At 48.8% G+C, this 23,052-nt stretch overlaps 8 protein-coding genes across 8 annotated transcripts; 4 read left to right on the top strand and 4 right to left on the bottom strand.

Moving 5' to 3' along the window:
* Positions 1–93: 93 nt before the first annotated feature.
* Positions 94–1,847, top strand: N7469_002000 (sugar porter family MFS transporter; the record flags this gene model as incomplete). Its single annotated transcript, XM_056640920.1, has 4 exons — positions 94–191; positions 250–575; positions 626–1,409; positions 1,463–1,847. The coding sequence occupies 4 exons, from the start codon at positions 94–96 to the stop codon at positions 1,845–1,847; spliced, it is 1,593 nt and encodes a 530-aa protein (XP_056503414.1).
* Positions 1,848–1,983: 136 nt separating this feature from the next.
* N7469_001999 (Pfs, NB-ARC and TPR domain protein) lies at positions 1,984–5,679 on the bottom strand (the record flags this gene model as incomplete). The annotated part of the gene is made up of 3 exons (XM_056640919.1): positions 1,984–3,932; positions 3,990–4,628; positions 4,698–5,679. 3 exons carry the CDS (start codon positions 5,677–5,679, stop codon positions 1,984–1,986), a joined length of 3,570 nt encoding a protein of 1,189 aa, XP_056503413.1.
* A 7,139-nt stretch (positions 5,680–12,818) lies between these two features.
* N7469_001998 (uncharacterized protein) lies at positions 12,819–13,441 on the top strand (the record flags this gene model as incomplete). The annotated part of the gene is made up of 2 exons (XM_056640918.1): positions 12,819–13,120; positions 13,255–13,441. The coding sequence occupies 2 exons, from the start codon at positions 12,819–12,821 to the stop codon at positions 13,439–13,441; spliced, it is 489 nt and encodes a 162-aa protein (XP_056503412.1).
* A 561-nt stretch (positions 13,442–14,002) lies between these two features.
* N7469_001997 (uncharacterized protein) lies at positions 14,003–14,734 on the bottom strand (the record flags this gene model as incomplete). Its single annotated transcript, XM_056640917.1, has 1 exon — positions 14,003–14,734. One exon carries the CDS (start codon positions 14,732–14,734, stop codon positions 14,003–14,005), a length of 732 nt encoding a protein of 243 aa, XP_056503411.1.
* A 901-nt stretch (positions 14,735–15,635) lies between these two features.
* On the bottom strand, positions 15,636–16,634 carry N7469_001996 (uncharacterized protein; the record flags this gene model as incomplete). The annotated part of the gene is made up of 1 exon (XM_056640916.1): positions 15,636–16,634. One exon carries the CDS (start codon positions 16,632–16,634, stop codon positions 15,636–15,638), a length of 999 nt encoding a protein of 332 aa, XP_056503410.1.
* A 1,405-nt stretch (positions 16,635–18,039) lies between these two features.
* N7469_001995 (ankyrin repeat domain-containing protein) lies at positions 18,040–19,395 on the top strand (the record flags this gene model as incomplete). Its single annotated transcript, XM_056640915.1, has 1 exon — positions 18,040–19,395. The coding sequence occupies one exon, from the start codon at positions 18,040–18,042 to the stop codon at positions 19,393–19,395; it is 1,356 nt and encodes a 451-aa protein (XP_056503409.1).
* Positions 19,396–20,862: 1,467 nt separating this feature from the next.
* Positions 20,863–21,437, bottom strand: N7469_001994 (uncharacterized protein; the record flags this gene model as incomplete). Its single annotated transcript, XM_056640914.1, has 2 exons — positions 20,863–21,255; positions 21,321–21,437. The coding sequence occupies 2 exons, from the start codon at positions 21,435–21,437 to the stop codon at positions 20,863–20,865; spliced, it is 510 nt and encodes a 169-aa protein (XP_056503408.1).
* Positions 21,438–22,109: 672 nt separating this feature from the next.
* N7469_001993 (C2H2-type zinc finger protein) lies at positions 22,110–22,973 on the top strand (the record flags this gene model as incomplete). Its single annotated transcript, XM_056640913.1, has 1 exon — positions 22,110–22,973. The coding sequence occupies one exon, from the start codon at positions 22,110–22,112 to the stop codon at positions 22,971–22,973; it is 864 nt and encodes a 287-aa protein (XP_056503407.1).
* Positions 22,974–23,052: the final 79 nt, after the last annotated feature.

The following is a 23,052-nucleotide window of genomic DNA, read 5'->3' as shown; positions in this document are numbered from 1 at the left end:
ATAAGAGGCGGCATTAGTCCTTCCCCCTGGAAGCTTCCTCATCTGATTCACCCAGTCCCACAGATACCCAATTTATTCTACTCCACTAGCATCATGGGAATTTGGCTCAAGAAACCCGAGAACGTACCGGGAGCTTCATGGCCAGCCATTGCCATCTCTAGCTTCGTAGCCTTTGGAGGCATCTTGTTTGGGTAGGCTCCTAATACTACAGAAAACTTTTTGATCTGACCTATCTCATGTTTGCTTAAGATATGATACAGGTACCATCAGTGGCATACTTGCCATGCCGTACTGGCAAGATCTTTTCTCCACCGGCTACAGAGATAGTACTGGACACCTCAACATTACTTCCAGCCAATCCTCTGCCATTGTCTCCATCCTGTCGGCCGGAACATTCTTTGGTGCTCTCGGCGCTGCTCCTTTGGGAGACTCTATCGGTCGTCGATGGGGGCTGATCGCTTCCAGCGTGGTATTCATATTCGGCGTAGTGTTACAAACAGCCGCTACTGCAATCCCGCTATTCCTTGCGGGTAGATTTTTTGCTGGATTTGGTGTGGGCTTAGTTTCGGCGTTGAGTATATACCCCAGTTTTATCAGACCGTTTCCCCCCTAATTAGTATTATAGTTCCTCTTTACCAGTCCGAGACCGCCCCAAAGTGGATCCGTGGCTTCATCGTCGGTTCGTACCAACTAGCCATCACAATTGGTCTACTGTTGGCCTCGGTAGTAAACAATTCAACACACAACCGGAATAACACCGGCTCTTACCGCATCCCGATCGCTGTCCAGTTTGCATGGGCTATTGTGTTGATTATTGGGATGCTCATCCTACCGGAGACTCCCCGGTACCTTATTAAAAGGAACAACCATGCTAGAGCCACTAAGAATCTTGCCAAGCTTCGGCGTCTGCCTGAAGATCACCAGGCTATTTCAGAAGAGATTGCTGAGATACATGCCAATCATGAATACGAAATGAGCCTAGGCCAGCCCAGCTATATTGAATGCTTCCAAGGTAACTTGGGGAAGCGGCTACTCACTGGTTGTGGTCTTCAGGCTCTGCAGCAATTGACTGGCATTAATTTTATTTTCTATTACGGCACCCAGTTCTTCAAGAACTCTGGATTTAAGAACGAGTTCATCATCAGCCTGATCACCAACTGTGTTAATGTGGCTTCGACTCTCCCTGGTCTCTACGCTATTGATCAATGGGGTCGCCGGCCCGTTTTGCTACTGGGTGCTATTGGCATGTGTATTTCTCAGCTTCTAGTCGCTGTCCTGGGAACGACGACAACCAGTCAGGATGCTGCTGGTAACATTATTGTCCACAACAAAGTGGCTCAGAATGCTGCAATCGCCTTCATTTGTACCTTCATCTTTTTCTTCGCTGCATCATGGGGACCTATTGCTTGGTAAGTCCTCTGTGCCTTTTTACTATTATGGTACATAACTAATATAAGAACAGGGTTGTTACTGGTGAAATCTTCCCTTTGAAGATTCGTGCTAGGTCTCTATCCATAACTACCGCCACTAACTGGCTTCTTAACTGGGCCATCGCTTACTCTACGCCGTACCTGGTGAATTACGGCCCAGGCAATGCAAACCTGCAGTCCAAAATCTTCTTTGTTTGGTTTGGATGCTGCTTCCTTTGTGTAGCTTTCGTTTACTTCATGATTTATGAGACCAAGGGGCTTTCGCTAGAGCAAGTCGATGAGTTGTATTCTGAAGTTAGTAGCGCCCGGAATTCCGTTGGTTGGAAACCAACTGTCACCTTCACAGCGATTGTTGGAGAAAAGCGAATACTGGTTAGCCAGAGTCACCACACTGAGGACTTGGAAGAGAAAGCTTAAGCCACACGCGCATCCTTGGACTGTCGGCTAAAGGCTAATAAAACAAGGTTAATACGTCAAAATTGATTCGTCCAAGCAAAGGCAGTTAGCCATGAAGTCTAGTTTACTAGTTGGGTCGATGAATTGAACTAAGTTATTACTTTATTTCAGCATTGCTCAAGGTATTTAACCTCTGTGCAAGTCGCCTGGTCCTACGATGATCTGGACCAAGGGTTTCCCCATAACCCAGCATTGCTCGTTGGAACATTTCCCCTGCCTCCATCAGCCTCCCCTGATTTTCATAGAGATTCCCAAGGTTGTGGACTGTGGTAAGAGTGGAAATCTGATCTAGACCTAGGACTCTCTCCTTGCCTGCTAGCGCTCGATGGTACATTTCTTCTGCCTCCTTCAGCTTCCCCTGTTCAGAGTAGAGCAGACCAAGGTTGTTGACTGTGGTAAGAGTCGATCTATGATATAAACCTAGAGATTTTTCGTAACCTTCTAGAGCTTGCTGGTACATTTTCTCTGCTTCTTCTAGCTTTCCTTGCTGAAAATATAGTAGACCAAGATTATAGACTGTATCAAGTGTAGATATATGATCTTGGCCCAGAATTCTCTTCTTGCCTGCCAGGCAAAATTGATACATCATCTCTGCCTCCTCCAGCTTCTCTTGCTGATAGTAGAGAAGACCAAGGTTGTTGACCGGATTGAGGGTCGACGGATGATCTGGACCTAGAGCCTTCTCATAACCTTCTAGGGCTCGCTGGTACATTTCCTCGGCCTCCTTTAGCCTTCCCTGCTGAGAATAGAGAAGGCCGAGATTATTGACCGGGTTGAGGGTCGACGGATGATCTGGACCTAGGGTCTTCTCGTAACCTTCAAGGGCCCGCTGGTACATCTCCTCAGCCTCCTTTAGCCTTCCCTGCTGAGAATAGAGAAGGCCGAGATTATTAACCGGATTGAGGGTCGACGGATGATCTGGACCTAGGGTCTTCTCGTAACCTTCAAGAGCCCGCTGGTACATCTCCTCAGCCTCCTTCAGTCTTCCCTGCTGATAATAGAGAAAACCGAGGTTATTGACCGGATTGAGGGCCGACGGATGAAATGGATCTAGCGTCTTCTCGTAACCTTCTAGGGCCCACTGATACATCTCCTCGGCCTTCTTAAACTTCCCCTGATCTTTGTAGAGAACACCAAGATTGTTTACCGTTTCATAAGTAGACGCATCTCTTAGACCTAGGACCTTCTTCCTGCCTGACAGAGCTCGCTGATACATTTCCTCCGCTTCATTAAACCTTCCCTGATCGGAGTAGAGAGTCCCAAGCTTGTGAACTGTGTCGAGAGTAGACGTATGTTCTGGACCTAGATTCTTCTGCTTGCCTACCAGAGCCTGCTGGTACATCTCCTCTGACTCGTTAAGCTTTCCCTGATCATAGTAGAGACGGCCAAGATCATGGAGCGCTCCCCAAATTGCAATATTATCATCTGTCAAGTTCCTATAGCGCACGTAATTGGCATGGGGAATAAGCCGTTGCTGGAGCTCAGAATAGTTTTTTGAATAAGAACTCGGCACAGAATATCCCACTGATATTAGCGCTAGTTCATTAAACCGGGTTGAAGCCAAATCTCTGCATGTAGTGACAAGATGGAGGCACCAAGCCTGTAGTACCGGGTGCATTGTATAGCTTCCGTCCTGTTGTTTAGCTTCAAGAAGAGAGAACCCGATAAGGGCTTGCACCGCAATCTTGAATTTGAGTTCGCTCGATATAACCCTTTTGAGGCAGGCTGGTACATATGAGCTATGACAACCACTTTTCACTAATCCGTACCAGAGATCTCGATTGTCAAAGCAAGCAAAAAACAATAGCAGCGATGCAGCACTCATATCACGCTTCTGGACCTCGCGATATGAAATCATCCACGTTTGTAAAATATTTCCCTGTTGGTACTGGCGCCCTGGATAGGATTGTGACTGGAGTTCGGACCAAGATTCTTGGTAGTACTGTAGATACTCAGCGATGCTGCTTCCAGTTTCACGCATAAAAGCACCGGCGATGACAAGTGCTAAAGGAAGCCCATCCAAACGGTTCGTAAGAGCAACGACATCTGTGTACTAATATATTAGTGACGTCAATAAGCTTTACATAGTATAAGTCTCAGTACCTGGATCGCTCTCAATGTCTTTTACCGTTATATTTCTCACCGATAGATGGCTGCTTTGTAAGAGTAGTTGGATAGAGTCCTTCGAATCAAGTCTATGGACTGGAAAAGATTTTCCCAGTTCTGACAGTCTTTGCAGACGAGAGGTGATAATAATAGAGCCATGGTCGGCTCCAGGGAAGAATTCAGCAATATCATATTCAACACTATTGTGGCCACTCAGGGGGGCATATTGGTCAATGTTGTCAAAAATTATCAGCCAGTGTTGGTTTCCCTTCATTGCCAACCACTTTAACACATATCTAGCTCGTTCCTCTACCTCCTCGTCGTTCATTGCCTCGTCCAAATATGACTGACTTGGCAATTGGGGTAAGATAGAGCCCAAGGATTGTACTAGTGTGTCTCGATCCTTGCCATTCAGCCAAAAGATAGCGGTAAAATCGTATTTGTGGTCTCGTGCGAAACGAACGGCTAGCTGTGTCTTTCCTATGCCCCCAAGCCCATGAATGACTGCAACCTTTTGTGACTGCGAATCAGTGGGCCGTAAATACTGCCAGAGTTGGTCAAGCTCGCCTTGTCGTCCCACAAAATTTGCAATCACTGGCACATCAGTCAGGTTCAACGGGACGTCAAAACGGTGAACTATGTAATTGAATAATTATTTAGCACTCGATTCGAACTATTGAAGGAGTACTGTGGATATTCTCTTACCAGAGTTTGCTAATGTATGTTGCACACTTGGGGTACAGTTGATCTGATCGATCGCAACAATCAAAAGAAGCTCCTTAGCATAGGCCGCCGCCACTGCAGCCGCATACCCTTGCCATTCCTTGTTCTTATGTGAGTCAGCGTAGTCGCAGATACCCCGAATAACCAGACACGGGAAATCATTCATAAGTCCTGCCGCTTCCATCTCCACACAATATATACCTAAGTCTCGAGCCAGCTGCTCTCGCCGCCTGCCATCTTTTATAACCTGATTAGCAGATCCGATAAGTCCATAGTGGATTACTGGTTCTTGGTGTTCTCGTGGGGGCCGTAGAACCAGTTTAGATCGATCGCAATTTATACACGTATTGTATGCGATATGATCGTATTCCGCTTGGAACAAACAGTCCTTTTGCGTCGGTCGCATAAATTTGGTAGCTTTAGAGGGCACCAACTTGGCTTGCAGGTTGGAAACAAATCTAACGATCCGGCTATCTTCTGTGAGGTGATGCGCTTGGAGAGTCGCAAGAGCAGTCAACAGAACCTTAGGAGGTCGATTAAGCATTCCGGTTCGCATAGATTGGCCGCCACTTAGCGCTTTACCTAAATCGTACTGGACCACGCCCCCAGAAGTGTCCGTCGGCTGGCTTACCACAATATCTCCAAGTCGAATGTCTGCACTGCTGCTTGGTACTCCGCCGCCGATACCAACCATAAGACCAAAGCGGATGGCGTGAAAACTAGACAGCAACTGCGTCCCAACCGTTGCGGCCGATGTATTGCCATATGCGCCAGTCGGTAAACTAGCAATAACAATATTGTGTTCCCCGATGCTTCCAAAAATATATGTATTTTGGTCCATCGGCAGGCGAGGTAAAGGCGGGTGTATTTTGTCTAACATCAGCTTCGCAGCTGCCGTCTCCACCGGCAAGGCACATATCCACCCAACCGTATAATCATCGTGGGATCGGGTCCTAGCATGCATAGTAGACTGAATCTACTACGATCGGGTGGTGCTTTAACCCGTCGATTTGTGGGTAGCATCAGAGAAAGAACAATATTGTCAAGTAGAGATTGCGAGAATGAGGACGAGGGTTTGTGGGAAAGGCGGGGTTTAGCTGAGGATGCAGAAGGTAGCCATCCTTACATGATTGGCAGAGATCCACCCTGGAATTTTGTTTTCATACATACGCGTAATGTATTCATACGTCGCATATTACTGTAACGTACATGGAGCATCCTACTGAGCCCTTCAGTTTAATGCGGGTCGCTCAATAAATGATCTGCGCTAAGGCCTTGGCTGTGGAGCCGGGAAAGAGTTTCTCAGTTTGAATTGGTCAAGGCGATTTCGAGAATGACTGTAATCACCTTGATAGATGATGTGTTTTTCCATTTACATTATTCAGGAGGTCAATATGTGAACGTAGCGCCCTCTTTTTCGAAGTTACCGCAGAAGACCAAAGCTCTAATCAAGTGACGAACCTTGTGGTTAACCACAGCGTAACGATTGTATCTGTGTTTCAGGAAAGTTACAACCCCGCATTTGTGTAATTTATCCTTACAAAACATTTCACGATCTCACAACATACTAAACCAAAGGGGTACTAGGGTGTTTCAGAATAAAGTTCAGAAAAGAAAAGAAAAGAAAACAAAGGTGAAGCTGATTTCGAGCGGCCCTGTACAGTAGGAGACTCGGGAGATATGCAATGTCCCAAAACCACCTGGAACACCCAACTGGTTTCAGCAGCTGGACCATCTTGTGAGACCGCTAATTGGCGTCTCTAAGGGGTAGACTTTCACCCCCGACTAGTTATGCACCTACACAGTCTCCGCCCAGACCACTGTTACCGCGCCGCCACAGCCGATGGCAGCAATGCCATTTTCGTGATTTCCGCGCACGAAGAGAACCAGCTTGCAACCGAGGTGAGACTTGGGAAGGAGAAACAGCTGGTTTCCATGGCTTCCAAGGTTGTCGCTGAGACAGTGGGAAGATGAGGCCAGCCTGGCAGCCGTGAGTGTCTTGAATGTAGAATTGACAATCTTCACAGGACTGATTTGTACCTGAGAGGGGTAGTTGGAATAAGAGCACTGTTTTGAGATGGTTCCCCTTCTGAGACGTCTGTCCTAAGACGCCCTTAATCTTGAGAAGCGCCGGTCATAAAAGCCACACTAGGCCACGGTATATGGTCTACATATCATCGCGTTGGACACTTTGTGTAGAGGATTAGCGGGTAGCTCTTTGCAGTCTTGTCCGTCTACTAAACCCAAGGCATCTACGAGAGCTAGACGCTCCAGTTCAAAGTGATATCCTCGCATGACTCGCATGAATATCTGCAGAGAATGAACACATCTTCGCGTTCAACGTGATCCCTGAAAGGGGTTCAGACTGTAAGGTAATGTCCGCAGTGGCTCAACGCGGCTGGCCAGTGCTCGAGAACATCAATCCCAGACAGTTGTAAAAAGTGCTAGTAACAGTGAGGCTTATCTGCCGCTCAGAAATATGCGTGAATAAAGCCGATGTTTTGCGAGTGGTGATGAACAGATAGCAACATCAAAGAAATGCGGATACTGCGTATTTTGCTCCGTAATGACATCAGAAACGAGTAGAAAAGAAGAAAAAGGAGATGGCGACGACATGAACAGTGTTCAACGGTTGATCAGCAAATAGGTCTTCATGGCCAGTGAATATTTGAGCGGCGCTGTTTCCTGTAGCGATGAGGTGTAGACACATATTGATGAACGTAGAAAGATGCTGTCAGCGTGATCAGCGCGATCTGCAGTATCTTTGTGCATGTTGGAACGGTGCCAACAGTGAGAAACTGCAATATCTCCGACTATCGCTGATAATCAATGGTGAAGAACCAGCTAAAATTGCAGGGCCAGTTCTGTTGACCACTTGAAATGTGTAACGATCCTTGTACCGACTTGAGTAGAAAATCTGGCAGGAGTGCTATAAATATCTGGCCTTTGGCCACCCCGAACAGTCTTTCATACATCTTTTCTCAAACCTCCTCATGTCGACTCGGTGCAAAATGCCCTCGACTTCGCCAGCCACTCTTGGTACGGACTGACTGAGATTTTATGCACTTGTGATCGGACTGACCTTTTGTATCGCCCTAGCCTCCTTACCCTTGATACTGAAGTCTGTGACGGTGGGTAAGTAGAGTGTGCCGGTCATTCGCAGCCATGCTGACGTGAGAAAGATCAGATCAGTCGCGTCTCCGCGGTTATTGACCAACATTAGTCGTCTTGGGAATATCTATCCCGGGAGCCAGGATAGTGAGTTACGACGGCCCCTTGTAATCCACCTACTAATGATTCCGTCTACTGTAGATCGAAATCCGCAGCTGATTTGGCCCTGCTAGAAAGCCGCGCGCTGCAGCAACGGGCAAGGTAAGTTTGATCATTGTGGTAGTCGAAGACTAAGCCTTGCTGATGATTCACTGGATCAGAAGTCAACCCTTTTGGATGTCCCACGAGCCAGCCCATTTCTAGTAAGTTGCCTCATGCGTGGCCTCTCTGTCCTTCATGAAGTATTGCTGATGTCTCTGTCTCCCGCAGCGCGATTGCCAATCTTGCAGTGACAAGACGAGTCGGGCCGTTAATTTCGATTTTCTCCTTCTGCTCCGAGATATGCTTTGAAACGACAACCCACTCAATGCATTCTGCTTCCGAACAAGGAAGTCTCCCTTTCCCGATCAGCCACGCGGTAACGTTGCAATTTGCTCTCATCTCCCCGCTTCACCCTGTCAGATCCAGAGCTAACTGTGAAAGTAACAGGACATTGCCATATTCCGACAGCTCTGTTCTCTTGTCCACGTCTATTCCGAACCTTGTCGGCATGATCCGCCCATGACACCAAATGAGTATCGCAGTATTCGACAAGGAGAAAGATCACATAAATGACCATCAAGAAAAACCACGGCTCCTTCCGCAGCAACATCAACCGAAGCTACCCCAGATCTCGCCACAGTCGATATACCATCCCTCCTCCGGTGTATCTTGACTTGGTGCAACTGCATGTCCGCTGGCCACTGGCTGTGTCCGTTCCAACAGCAAAGGCATACCACTGCGCATTGGAGAATGTCCGTCCGCTCCCACAGTCGTTTTCTCTAGTAAGAGCTGCTCCTGTTTCTCGAGTATGTTTGAACGAACTAACAAACTGACGCTTGCCTCGTCTCTAGATCACCCATGGTCGTTGTAAAACTATTAACATGGTAAGTACATGCCCTCCTCGGCCACTGGATATGTTGCTGATGTAGATAGGCAATGTCTCGGTCTTCATTCGATAATTCCCACAGCCAATCGAGATACGGCTTCATGGCCGCTATTACGAATCCCAACAGGCCGAGAGTACACCGAGCTGCGCGAGTTAAGCTGGACATTGATGATTGATCGAGGAAGTGTAGCGGAAGAATCTTTTGGCCGTATTGAAATCAGGACGACGAACTAAAGCTGGCGAGTTACATTTTCATCCCTAAAAGTTCGGAACCCGGCTGACCGCGTGTCCAGACCGCCGGTATGATTATTGATTCTCTCAAGCTACAGTACGACACTATGGCATGCTGAATGCCACCGGTAGCCGACCGACCGAACGCTCCTCAGTGTCACCAAGGGGGCGGACCGCTCGAAGAAGCATGCCTCACGAAGTCGTGATTCGCCGATGCTAGTCCGAAAGATACAAGTCGGTTTCCAATCAGATGGAGAGGAAAAGGAAAAGACGTTCTTGTTCCTACGATCGTAGCGGCTGACACCAACGCGACTTGGGAAAGGCGTGCGGCACGTGAATGCGCCGCGGAGCAACACGCGTCCGAAGGAGCCGCAGGCCGATCACTCGATCTCAGCCCATTGGCTTTGGCGATATGCCCATAGTACGGGAAGTATGAACTCACCATATCCACTCGAGGTCAAGACGTAGGCAATTTTTGTATGATACATCATAAAAGACTACGGAGGAAATGGCTCGAGGAGCCACGTTGGTGTGCCAAGACAGCTGATGAGCGAGATCCGTCATTCCACCCAAAAAACAATTGAGTGCCCTGTTCCGGAATCGAACCCGTGCGTCGTTTCAGGTATGCCATTTCGACTGGGCCAAAAAAGATTTTGGCCGCGGCGGTAAATTTTTGGTTTAGTTATTCCCTGACCATCCCGCGGAGAACAGCGGCAGCCATATCCGAAGTCAACATTTCCAGCTCCAGTAGCGTTGTTCATTCGGCCATACCAAGAGAAAATAATAGTTGGGATAATACTTGGAGACCGATGGATAGATAAAATCCTAGCGTCTCGAGAGGTAATTGGTAGTTTGTCTCGTATCGTGATCCTTTTCGTACCTCGTCTCCAGTCATGAAAGGCCGCTGTGATCTAAACATATATATCGTGTGACGGGAAGCGGGTGGCAATGTAGCCACACATCCTAGCCCGTATACAGTCTACCATCGAGAGAACACGCGAATAAATTCGACCCGAGAAGATCGCTCCACAAAGTAGACTCAGATGAATTGATACAGACAATATATTCTACAAATACATCCATCTTAAATCCATGCATGCCTCCAGTCCACGCCCTTTAACTTACATGCAACTTGGTTTGACTAAATGGTGTACCACGTTGTAGTCAAAATCAAATTGTGCCAAAGGCATTAGTTCGCTGTCCTATCTGTACTATCAAATTCATGCCGAAGACTCAGTATTTTCTCGCCGCATATCGGTCCTCGCGGATCCTGGGACGGCCGTGTTGAGGCGGGTGTTGATTACCGGTGGATACTTCACCGCTCAGCCCGGCCCGCCGCGCGTCAATGACCGTCGCCGACCGTCAACGACCATCAGCTTCATCACGACCAGCAACGACCAGCAATGACCAACAACGACCAGCAACGATCAGCAACGATCATTAACGACCCAGCCAACCCAACGCCTCCCGTCAACTCACCATGACCACGAGTCACGGTCCTTGTCATCAATAATCACCAAGCCCACACACTCATCGTCACTCCAGCCAAGACAGAACTCTCACAAGGATGTTGATTACTCTGGATGGCAGCGGCATTCACCGGCAACGAACCACGCTGGCACATACCGCGTCAGCGCGCCCAATGTCCCAATTTACTACGCTATGTCGTATGAAGCGAGCGCTCAGTGTACAGGTTCCGGGAACGATTGAAGACTACGTGCATTACGCGAATGGGATCTTGGCCATAGGAGGTCGAAGGCTTGAAAAAAGCCTGTTTGAATTTTCTTAATTTCTATCGGTTTCTGGGACAGGCCGAAGGCATGACACGAAGTCTGCTAGGAGGTTCTTGATTTCTATGGACATTGGGAGCAGGTCTTGGCTTCTTCGAGTCCCCTGAAGGACTCGAATACTAGTCTCTGACACCACGAAGAGGTGCCTGCTTGTCGCCAGAGGATCAGGGCGAGGACCGCGGCGCCACGGGCTCTGCCTGAACGAGCGCACAATACAACGGCAGGGCTCAGTGCTGGCGAGGGAGCGCGTTTCTACATACACAGGGCTCATCGTCTGTGAGGGAGCACACAATACAATCGCAGGGCTCATTGCTGCGAGGGAGAACTTGTTGACGCAGCACTCTCCTGCGGGTCTCAATTGGTAACGCAGCGTCCCCCTGCGAGACTTGATTTCGCAGATGTCCCTGCGGAGACTCTTGATTTCGCAGTTGTCCCTGCGGAGACTCTTGATCTCGCAGATGTCCCTGCGGAGACTCTTGATTTCGCAGTTGTCCCTGCGGAGACTCTTGATCTCGCAGATGTCCCTGCGGAGACTCTTGATTTCGCAGTTGTCCCTGCGGAGACTCTTGATTTCGCAGTTGTCCCTGCGGAGACTCTTGATCTCGCAGATGTCCCTGCGGAGACTCTTGATTTCGCAGTTGTCCCTGCGGAGACTCTTGATCTCGCAGATGTCCCTGCGGAGACTCTTGATTTCGCAGTTGTCCCTGCGGAGACTCTTGATTTCGCAGTTGTCCCTGCGGAGACTCTTGATCTCGCAGTTGTCCCTGCGAGGCACACTTGGTATCGCGGAGCCTATCCCTGCGAGGCACACTTGGTATCGCGGAGCCTATCCCTGCGAGGCACACTTGGTATCGCGGAGCCTATCCCTGCGAGGCACACTTGGTAACGCGGAGCCTATCCCGCGAAGAACACTCCAAGGCCTCGCGGCCACGGAGTGTGAAGAGGAAAATCCTGATCTTCTTCTCGACGGAAAATGAGCGTCTTTTATGCCAATCAAGTAGGGTCTGCGGTAGCGACCACTTGCGTACATCGTGGCAGACCCAATAGTGGGCGAGCGCTTCCTATGCTGGGCGTTGAGGCGGTTGATTAACGTTGAAATAAGAAATTTTAGCGTATCTGTAGAGGGCGGGTCGCCCGCCCCACCTGAGACCCGTGGCTGTCGAGGGTCTAGACTCAACCAATCATCGTTCAGTGAACGTTGCTCACCAGGGGAAACGCTTTCCGATTTTGCTGGCAAGCAGAAAACTGACCGATCCCGCAAGACGGATTTCTGAGCTTTTATACGATATTTGTAGACTAGGACATAACAACTGCTCCGGTACATGCATCTATTCTCTCCTACGTGGATGCGCAATGGACAGATTGTAACTAGACGTTCGCAGGCCAAGTGCCTGATGGGCGGGTTCCAACTTGGCCACCGGATGTCGTTTCCCAGAATACGGTTGGGATTGGTCGGGTATCATCTATGGCTCTGGCGAATCCAATCTTTGTGCCCGCGTTTATCACCGGTCCGCGTATGACTAGTAGTAATTACCTGCAAGGAAATCGATCAACATAGGCTAGGCTCCTGCGAGCCACGGAGTGGGCAAATTGAAATTATCAATGGCGGTGGAAAAATTGATTGCCCGTCAACGTTTGCCTGTTGATTCATGAACCATCAAGGGTGTTTGCCGCCCGTCTTTTCACTCTATTTTGAATGCGAAACAGAAAATGACTGGCGTATGATCAGGGCGACAGCAACTTCCACTACGGAAGAGTGCTTGCTGGACCTATTCGCAGACGTGCAAATTTCTATCTCGCCATCTATTATTTAATAGATCCTCACCTCCTCCTTCCCGGCACGGCATACACTACGCGGTATTTTTGCGCGATTAGAACACGACCATGGGAGCCGTCCAAAAACCCTCACACGCTCAGAAGATGCCAGACTTCCGGCGTCGATTGCAGCGCGCATTGTCCCTGTCATCCTCGGAGTCTGAATACAGCCAAAGTCCGACTGCGTCCCTGTCTGGCGACACCACCGAGGAAGAATCGACGCATTCAAGCGGCAATCATCAGGCGGCATCACAGCAGAGTGACCCGCCCAACGATGTTCAGGATAGAGTGGTACCGATTCCGCAGTTAGGAGATTATGAAGCCCAGTCTCTGAGGGACAGCAACATGCTTGCTCTCCAATGTGTTGCCGAGTTAGTACTATTTGTCCCTACTCCCACCCGGAGAATTGTGCTAATCAGAGTAATGCTTTAAGCCTAGAACCACGTGTGAAGTCAGTTGTCAACCTCATCCACGGGTACAAATTAAAAAGCTAACCAATATCCAGGATCTTGGAGAGATCAATGGCGGACCAGAGAAAATGTATCGAAGATGTCCGCAGGCAACTAGAGGGCCTTTCCCACCGATGGAAGGCTATTGAAACAGAAGTAGATGAGGGATTCGAATGTGACCCAACTCATAAGCCAGATGAGCCGGGGCAGAAGACGCTGCGGGCTCAACGTTTGCAGAGATAAGGGCAGTATAATGGAGTGGAAGAGGGCTGAAGATGTCTGGTGGACAAGATTCTGCAAATGATGTTTCTCTATACGCTTTCAGTGATTGCACTTGTTTCCTTAGGAATTAAATTTTCAAGAAATTTTGGATCTGCAATCCCCTCATCTTTTCTCTCCACGATGTTCGGCGGAATTTCTCGTGGGTGCAATGTATACCTTGAGATGGCACCTTGCCTCAATATAATTGCTTTTTGATATTGTACATGAAGGTAAATTTAGCTTAGAGAAGACCATTTCGTGGCAAAAATGTCGGAAGAGACTTCTCCATCCATATATGGCCACCTGCCATCCAGACATGAAATTCACTCGAACTGTTCAAACTTTAATCAGATGCTGAGTACAAAACCGGCCGTGTAACAACTTTCCGTCCTCGAAGCAATATCAGATCAATCCCATGTCGAAAGGGGCCATATTCAGTGAGTACCTTGACTATTCGAACTATCATTGGTAGTTCAATATGTAGAGATAATTGAACATAAATACCCCCCCGCGAAAAGTAAGACACCTCAGTAAAGAACAAGTCTATCGATGAGTGATTGGCTTATGCGTGGATGTGGCGCGGGCCTGAGAAACTCCCAGAACCTGAACCAGAATGGAGTGTTTCATCCTGCTAGACCCCTCAAGCCTAAGAGGTAGCTTGGTTACAGCCACCCAAGATCCTCCTTTCATTTGTTGCAGCATGGAGGCAACGGGGTCGCACGCGGGGTCTAAGGCTGTGTCAAGCTCTATGTAGAAATTTCCCGGATTGATCAACGCATAGACCCAAATGAATCCGATCGCGTACTCAAAGCAGGCCGGGCTGGCATTCCAAGATGACACAAGTGTGTTGAACAGGGGTCCCATGGTGGTTGCTGGGAGGCCGATGCAAATATATTTTGCGTCGTGGCTGTGCGCCGTTCGTTTCCCCCGATCAATCATCTCGATTTCATCTGTCGACCGCGGATCAATGACGACCGAATCCGAGATCCAGTATTCGGTGGACCAGTCGTAGAAGAGCGGAAAGCTTTTCCTGGCCAGATAGTTTTCAAGGCGAAGTACGCTTTCCTTGACCTTGGAAGGTTTCTTCCATTTTGGGAGGCCAAGGAGAATGATCTTCATATCCGTCAAACTGTCTTTATGAATCAAACCGACCTGATACTGCTCCGGTTTCAGACGTGTCAGGTATGCTGGGGGCTGTACAACGACATTGCCATTCTCGATCAGAACGAATTCGTGGGCCCGGTCAGGCCTGTTGCACGGATGATCCTGTGGCATGAGGGTGGACTGTAAGAGAATGTTGATGCTCTGGCCGCAGAGCTTCGACTGATCCCATTTCCAGACAAGTTCCTCAGTTTTCGAATGCAGGAAAGGAAGCCTATTCACGGATCGTTGCGAGGGGCACGGGTCTGCCAGGGAGGGTTTGTCTGGTTCACGGTGAGCTTCTTTTTCACGCCCGTCGGAAGTTAAATGCAACCATACCAACGGGCTTCTTGTGGAAGTGATTGAAGTCGGGCTTTGACAATCTAGATAATAGCCTTCGGTCCTGATCCATTTTCATTCAACTTCTCATCCCTAGAACTGTAGGACAAAATAATCTTTCCGTCTTTGGAAGTGAAAGACTGCCGAATCCAGACATCGAACCTAGAGCTATATAACTAAGCGAGGGTCTGTTATAAATGAACGCCAAGAAAATAATTCTAGGCAAGCAGTGTCCTTGTCTCTGAAAGAGTGTTCATTGTAAGATTGAAATAACCAGTCATGACTGACTTAAACACATGCTGTTAACTCACCCAGGTTATCAACTACATGGCAATACTGCAGAAGTCTCCTTCTCCGACCCCCAAGACCGAACGTTAATAATCACTAAAGTCGGTTTTCAACATATCCGGGGCTAATTTCTGGAAATTTGACCAGCTGAATAAGGGCTCATCAAAGCTCAGAGATCAGTCACCCTCTAAATCACAGTGCGTACATTGGACCTTTCTTCAGTGATGTCGGTGAAAAGAAAGCCCCTTCTTTATATGCTACTTATTGTACGTATGAAGACTGCGTCCTTGATTGACACGCTCAGTTATTCCTTCCAAGCCAAATTCAAGGCTAGACTCATTATCGATCCTCAATCTCCAGGACCGACCAAGTGCAGTTTCAAATTCTCTTTCAAGGTCAATTATTTGTGTCAGGCGGATGCGCGAGCAGCATGGAAGACTTTTATGTAGAGTGCATCGGAGTGTACATCCCTAGCACCTGAGGACAGCTTGACGGTGGCATTCTGCAGAGTTTCCTGCCACGCTTTCACATGAAACATTTCGGTCACTAACACTCGGTCAGGCTTTGACCGCATAATATCGGGGATCTTTTTGAAACCTTCATCCAAATTCCGGACGGGATGTTTGTCGTAAAAGATATTGGCTACGAGAGTGGCCAGCTCAAGGCGAGTGCAGTTCTCTAGCGGCTTGGTACCTAACGCGACCAGCGATATCTTAGGAAGAAGGAGCGGGTCTAACGATAGAAACCCCTGGATGTAATAATCTATGGCTTCCACCCTGTCACTGATATTGAGCTTCCGGGGCTTCATTGAAGCTACTCGGACTTCTTCATTCTGGAACGCCCTTTGAAGGTCCCCCAAAATGACCTGTAGCTGTTCTATAGACAGCTCGGCAGAGAATATAGGCGATTTTCTCGACCGTGCCAGCATGAGAGAGAAAAATGACTCATCCCGTGCCCAGATCTCTGCCGACTCATATCCCCGGATGTCGGTAGCACTAATGCCCATGAATGCGTAGCATATCAAAGCAACACTCGCCCCGACCCCGAACGGCCGGTAGGGCCCAAAAGGTCGTTCAAAGTATGCCTGAAAAAAGCTAGGCTCTGGCAGTGCATGTTGTCCCAGAAGAAACAGAATATATCGGATCTGCATTTCCAAGTCACCAAATGACACAGTATGCAAGCCCTGAGAGTCGGTCAAAGCAGCGCGAATATCCTTCAGCCAGGACTGCAACTGACTGTATTGCAAGACGAAGCTTTGTTCCCAGTCCTGAACACTCCGGTATATAATTTTCCACAAAGCACCCTTATCCTCAGGAAGCACGGCACTGACAAATAAGTAGTTGAGTACCAACAAGAGTTGATGGATGGTATGGGTCTTCTCGGCTGAGAACACGTAAGATGCTGGCATTTGGGTTTGAAGCCGAGGTGGTAAAGAGATCTAGCCTGCTATTAGCTCACGGTAAATCAATTAAGGTGAACAAGCTTACCGGAACTTCCATCTCAAAATATGGGCGCATCGAACATGTGCTGGACCATATGGCAGCATGATCAAATGGATACTGTAAATAGTGATCAGGCTCATCGAGAGCTTCAGTCCTCATGCAACCTGCTTGATAGGTTTTTCGCTTCGATTCCATCGACCCAAAAAGCGCCTTCGTGCTGTGATGAAGAGGCAAAGACATGTGTTCTTCATATGTACACTGTGTTGCCATTCCACGAGCACAGCAAGACTGACAGGAGGGCACTTCTCGATTGCATCCTTTTTTCGAAACGCGGCATTGAATGCAAGGCCGCCGTATAGGGCTCGTAGGACCTACAATTGACATTGTATGAGCTTCAGGAGTAGCAATATCAACAAAGTCAAAGAGGCTAGTTCGATATTCGTGCAACTTGAAGGTTTCTTGAAAGATCACGAAGACTCGAGGACCCACTGGTTGCATTTCAATCTTCCACGAGAGAAATGTAGCGACATAAAGCGTCCTGCAGCTGCACTATATCGACAGTTTCATACAAGCAACAGTGGCTATACTAGTTCGATCATGAATTTCATCACATTCCATCGAGATTTTTCGTGGCAGACTGGGCGTGTAAGAAATGCAGTCGAAAGATCCAGCAAACTTGGTATTCCATGCCCTGGCCCGTTGATCTGGACAGACATAGTTTTAGCCAGTGGCGTAGCATTCCTAACATTCTATAAAACAACACTAGGCGATCCTGGAAACAACTTTCGTATATCTAGGAGCGATGAAAAGGCTTCCAATGCTGGTGCTAGCCTTTAATCGATACCGTCCTTTGGGACTACAAATCCCAGGAGCACCAGGCTGTTACTGTACCCATTCATACCAGGGAATGCGATATGCAGACTACATTTTGTGGGATTGTGCGAAGGGTTTGACTCATATTATCCATAAATGATTGAAAAAGCTGCACTAAGTCATGAACCCACTTAGCTTTCTGCAAGTTCCCCTCAGTCCCACGGCCAAAATCGCAATTCTATCATAGCATGGTTAGTAAAACCGCATGTCCTATCCCTATCAATTAACTAATAGGCACAGTCACACATTCGGGCTTTACCCACGGAAATACTATTTCTGATCGCTTCGTTTCTCCAGGGTAGCGCGAAATTTGCCCTTGCAAGGTCATGCAAAACCCTGTACCACGAACTGCGGCCCCTCATTCTCAAGTTCAATATCGACTATCAGAACAGCAACCTTCTTGGGCTGGCCGCTAAGGATGACAATATCACGCTCGCAGGGTGGTTGCTTGACTACGGGGCAAATATCAATGCCTTCTTTCGTGGAAAAACCCCCGTGATGAGAGCCATCAAAAACTCTTCTCCTACAGTGCTCACGCTCTTGCTGAACAGCCCCGGTCTAGATATCAATCTTCAGAACCGAGAGCAAGAAAGCGCACTGTGGATTGCTGTTCAGCATGGAGCATCCTCAACCCTGTGGCGTGTACTAGAGCGCGTGGACTGTGCAGTCGACCTCCGGCATCAACGGGGCCAAACAGCGCTCCATCTCGCTGTATGGTGGGGCCGCATTGGATTGGCACAACTACTGCTCGCCAAGGGCAGTAATCCAAACGCAAATGATGATTTGGGCATTTCGCCCTGGGTTTGGGCAAGTCGAATCAACAGGCCTTCCATGATGGCCCTTTTTCAAAGGCAGCGAGAATATGCTGCACCACATAACAGCGAACACGATGAGCCATCGCTCCACCAGGCAGTTCTCCATGGGTCAGTGGGTGCTGTAAGACTGCTACTGCGGCGGAAAGACCTTGATTTGGCGACCATTGACCGAAATGGTCATACGGCACTCCATCTTGCTGTCCACGGCCGACGCTTGGACGTGGTCGATCTGATTCTTTGGCACCCACGGACAGACGTAAACTCTATAGATAATGATGGAAACACCCCACTCTGGTGGTCGACCTATCTATCGTATGACGAGATCACCGAGAGGTTGCTGGCTGTAAATGGCGTTGATGTCAATTTAGTTGGCGGCTGCGGTCGATGGGACGCACCCTCGACATCGCTGCACCATGCCGCAACACGATTGGAAACCACAGCTTTGAAGCAGCTCCTCGCGGTCCCCGGGATCGATGTTAACGTCTGTGTCGAGAGGCAAACCCCCTTTTCTACTGCCGCTGCCATGGGAAGAGCCAACATCATGAAAATCCTTTTGGGCATAAGAGATGTAGAAATCAATACCGGCCGAGAGTTGATGGATCCACCGCTGTGCCAGGCAGCAACGGGAGGCCATGTTGAGGCTGTCAGGCTAATGGTAGAGCAAGGGGAGCGGCTCCAGATTAATCAAGGTACCTTGACGACCCATGACACAGCTTTGGGAATTGCTGCCCGTGCTGGTCACCTGGAGCTGATTCGGGCTCTATTGATCCATCAGAATATTGACCCTAACTTGGAGAATCGGTGGCTGGAGTCTCCGTTGGTGTTGGCAGCCAAAGGCGCACATGCTCGTGTCGTTGATGCGCTTTTAGCGGATCAGAGGATGGATGCGCATAGCCTCCGGGCAGCACTGTGGTCCGCAAATGACGAGAATGTCCGAAGAGCCATCCAGCGCCAGATCGATAGTCGCAGGATTTATTCAGAACAGATTGTAGCCTCTCGAAGCCAAGGCGGATTGGCGGCTCGTTGGCCGTGGGTATAGCCAACACAGACCACGGCAGTCGATGAGTCGGTGCTGCTTGAAATTCGTGCCGAGCCGCAGAAACCAAGCCGATCAATTTAGAGACGTGTGATTGTCATTGAAAATTGCTGTCGGGAAACGTTCATCGCCTTCACGAGACTACGTGGTCATGACCAGTGTGCCTCTCAGGCGAACTTCCAGCTTGTGCAGCTAACTCAACATCCATCAACGAATAAATCATGCGTCCGCACTATCAGGCCCTCAACTTGAAGCCCGATGTATAGCACAGACTGATCGGTGTCTTCCGTATTTCTGAAGGGATACTTCTATTTAAGATGTAGAAAAAGAATGCGTACAATCTTCACTCCGATTTCTCCGATTATCTCTTCCCGCCAATGAGCTCGCCCACTGCATCTCCGTCGCCAGTCGGCAGACCAGCCAAAAGACAGCGAGGACTCTCCGAGGATGTTAGTGATGAGTCGGATGCAAGAGAGAGTGCAATTCCTTCTTCGTCTACCATCGCCCGACTAAAGGTATGGCTTGCTCCATTCCCCATCATATCGGCAAAAAAGGCTTAATAGCAAGATATAGATCTCCGTCTCGGCGAACCTCCCTACAACGCAGCTCCGGAAAATTTTACGCTGCAATGCTGACCTCGCTGCACCCGCCTTGAATTTTGTGGACTTGTATCTGTGTCTATGGGAAATGTATGTCCTGGAATCTGCAGTGAATATTCGGCTCGAGGACGAGAGACGCCAGATGAGCGAATCGAATGAGTGGCTGGAAGACGAGCTTGACACCCTTCGTCAGAGTTGCAATCGGCAAGCGATGGAGTTGGAAAATCGGACACGGGCATTGGAAGCATTTCACGGCCGTGTTACCTCGGCCCTGCAAATCATCGATCCACCGTACTCCTCCATCGCAACGTCCTGACGCAGAAACGCTGCAGTTGGGCCATGTCGTTCGGAAATGCCTCCTGACAGTGATGCAACTACGCACAAGACCCACAAGACGCATCAAACGTCGCAACTAATGGCACGAATCTATCCTCGCAGGATTTGTGTCTCCTGATATTTGCGTTCGGCGACCTAGAGATGTTCTGTATTACTTGTGGAATGTGCTTCCGTTGATTCTAAATCTGGCCATCAATTTAGCTATGGATATAAAGCCGAATTCAAATCAGTCTTTAATACCTGTTTACATTTACTTCCCAAATTCGCTTCTTTGGAAGGGTCATAGAATTTTTCAGTAATCCCCCACAAATAAATCCCAGTCTCCCGTAAGAGGGTTGTGCAATTTCGTTGCTCAAATTTCTACGGCATCTGTGATACTGTACAGTAGTAGACGGAGTAGAACACCGTTAAATATTTGTCAGATGGTCAGCTGGGCTCAGTGAGAATCTCCTGAAATATGACATTTTATTGAGTAGGCAGTACCCATCTTAGATTACATAGCAAATCTACTCAAGCCTATATGACAAAAGACTCGTTATTCCTCTCGGTCACAATCCATCAGTCCCACAACTTGACTTCGGGGGCACTGCTCCCAATCATCGCGAATCTTGAGCAGCTGCACCCGAGATGACTCAAATACATGGTTCAGATGACTAAACCGGGCTCTCTGCTCCTCGTGGTACCCCTGAAGCCCGCTCTTTTCATTCTTCAAGCGTACATTCTCCTCTTTCAACCCATTGTTGGTTTGCTCGAGCCTTTCATTGCCTCTGTGCTTCGATATGCATGACTCCCACAATCGACGGAAGAGTCCCAAGATCCGGGCTGCTTGGAAGGCAACCTTTGGATCATCTTGTTCCAGTTCCGCCAGCATTTTGAATATGGGCTGAAAGGGCTCGGTGGCTTCAGACCGTTCCTCGTCGGCTTGCGGCTGGCGAAATGACTCAATCAATCAGAATGTATAATTCAACGTGAAATATCAGATACAGTTCTTACCGGAGGGGGGTTGTCCGTCCCGAAATCGCAGTCGGAGTTCTCACACTGAGTTGGGATTATATTGCTTCCGGTGTTTTCGTCCATTTCAAGATCGTGGGGTGTAGCTGTAACGTCCATTCTGGAGGGCAACACAGTAAATGAAGACGAACAAGGAAACTATGTCTTACCATTTTGCCAATCAATCCTTTTATTTATAATCACGAAATCAACCGGGCTGACTGGAGAATGTCTTGTGCTGCAGCGTCGTAACCCTGAGGGTACCGATGAAGCCGCAGTTGATGATGAATAGGTGATGATCGGTTCATCAAAGACGAGCAAACAATCGACCAGCGACCATTCAGAAAAGAAGTCAACATCGAGAATTCACAGTCCAGATAGACTATCGCACATTTCATCATGGATTCATCACCGTCTCTTGGTGATGATGCATCGGCTTTCGGAGTCTCGATTGCGATCATACGAACGTGTAGCATCAGTCAAGGGTCATTTCAACTAATATTTGCCTCGAAATTGCCGGCAAATAGACACAAACAACTAGCGTGCTTCATAATCGGTACATAATTTGATCAACTTTTTTTCTTCCTCATATTAACCTGTCCTTCGTGTCATGCTACGAAAGACTTATTCCTGCCGTGCGCAAGTTATCCCCTCAGCCCAAAGTACCGGATGGCATTGAACCCCCTTTGAATAATGCAATTGCTTTCGTGGTACTGCTTCTTCTCAATCCAAAGTAGCCGACAGCAGAGTTGTAGTACTGCGTGTGCGCGATCTACACGCGAAAGCTTCTCCATGGATCTCTATTCATCGAGGCCGCCATACCAAGAGTCCCATTCGGAGTATCGGCCCAATGTGATTGAAGCACCAGTGCTACAGGTCACGAAGTATGAATGGCACTCGATTTCGGACTCTTACCACTTCGCACGTCCGACCAACAGGGCTCCTCAGTCCCGCGCCCTTGACCTGTATCATGGGCAGCCGTCTATACCGCAAGGCCAGGGTGATCGGAACGGGCGAATCCCGCGACGACCAGACCACCTTGCTGAACCGGCCCTTGATCATTGCGAGCTGATCCCTGTTATTTGCTGGCTGGGCTATGTGCAAATCTCTAATCCCCCACCCGCGTTGAATTCGCCTCCACGTGCCCGTAGATCTGAGACGAAAGCTGCACCGATTCATGAGTGCTGTTCTACGTTGCCCATCGGCTTCTCGCAACACAGGGGTCAGATACAGGATCCCGATGCGGAGGCCTTAACAAGCCCTGATCCCCTCGGGCCCACCCACATCGCCCCTCCTGAGACTCTTCAAGCAGACCTAGGCCGGGCCGCCCAGAAATCTCCAGATCGCATACCCCAGCGGCAGTTCAAATGCACACATCCTGGATGTAACCGCCAATTCAGGCGTCGAGCGGCACTTGAGCGGCACCTGACATGCCACTCGGATGAAAGACCGTACGTTTGCTGGGTACCGGAATGCCATCGCGCGTTCAAACGCTTCGACAACCTCTTGGCCCATTACCCAACCCATGGCAAATTGGATGGCCGCAACCGATACGTGGCGACTTTGGACAAAGCGTGCTACATGTACGATCCCGAGTTTCGGGGAACATTGACACCGCAAGGATGGCCACTTCAGCGACATTCATTTAATACCTAGACAAGACCTCATTATTCCACCTGCATTAATAGGTTTCATGCTTTCTGGCAAAGGACTTAAGATTGTAAATTTGATTCTA

This window comes from Penicillium citrinum, assembly GCF_028827155.1.
Source record: "Penicillium citrinum strain IBT 23319 chromosome Unknown utg000002l:1.0-3833315.0:1.0-3834789.0, whole genome shotgun sequence".
NCBI classification, from domain to species: Eukaryota; Fungi; Ascomycota; class Eurotiomycetes; order Eurotiales; family Aspergillaceae; genus Penicillium; species Penicillium citrinum.
This window is presented reverse-complemented; position numbering and strand designations above follow the sequence as displayed.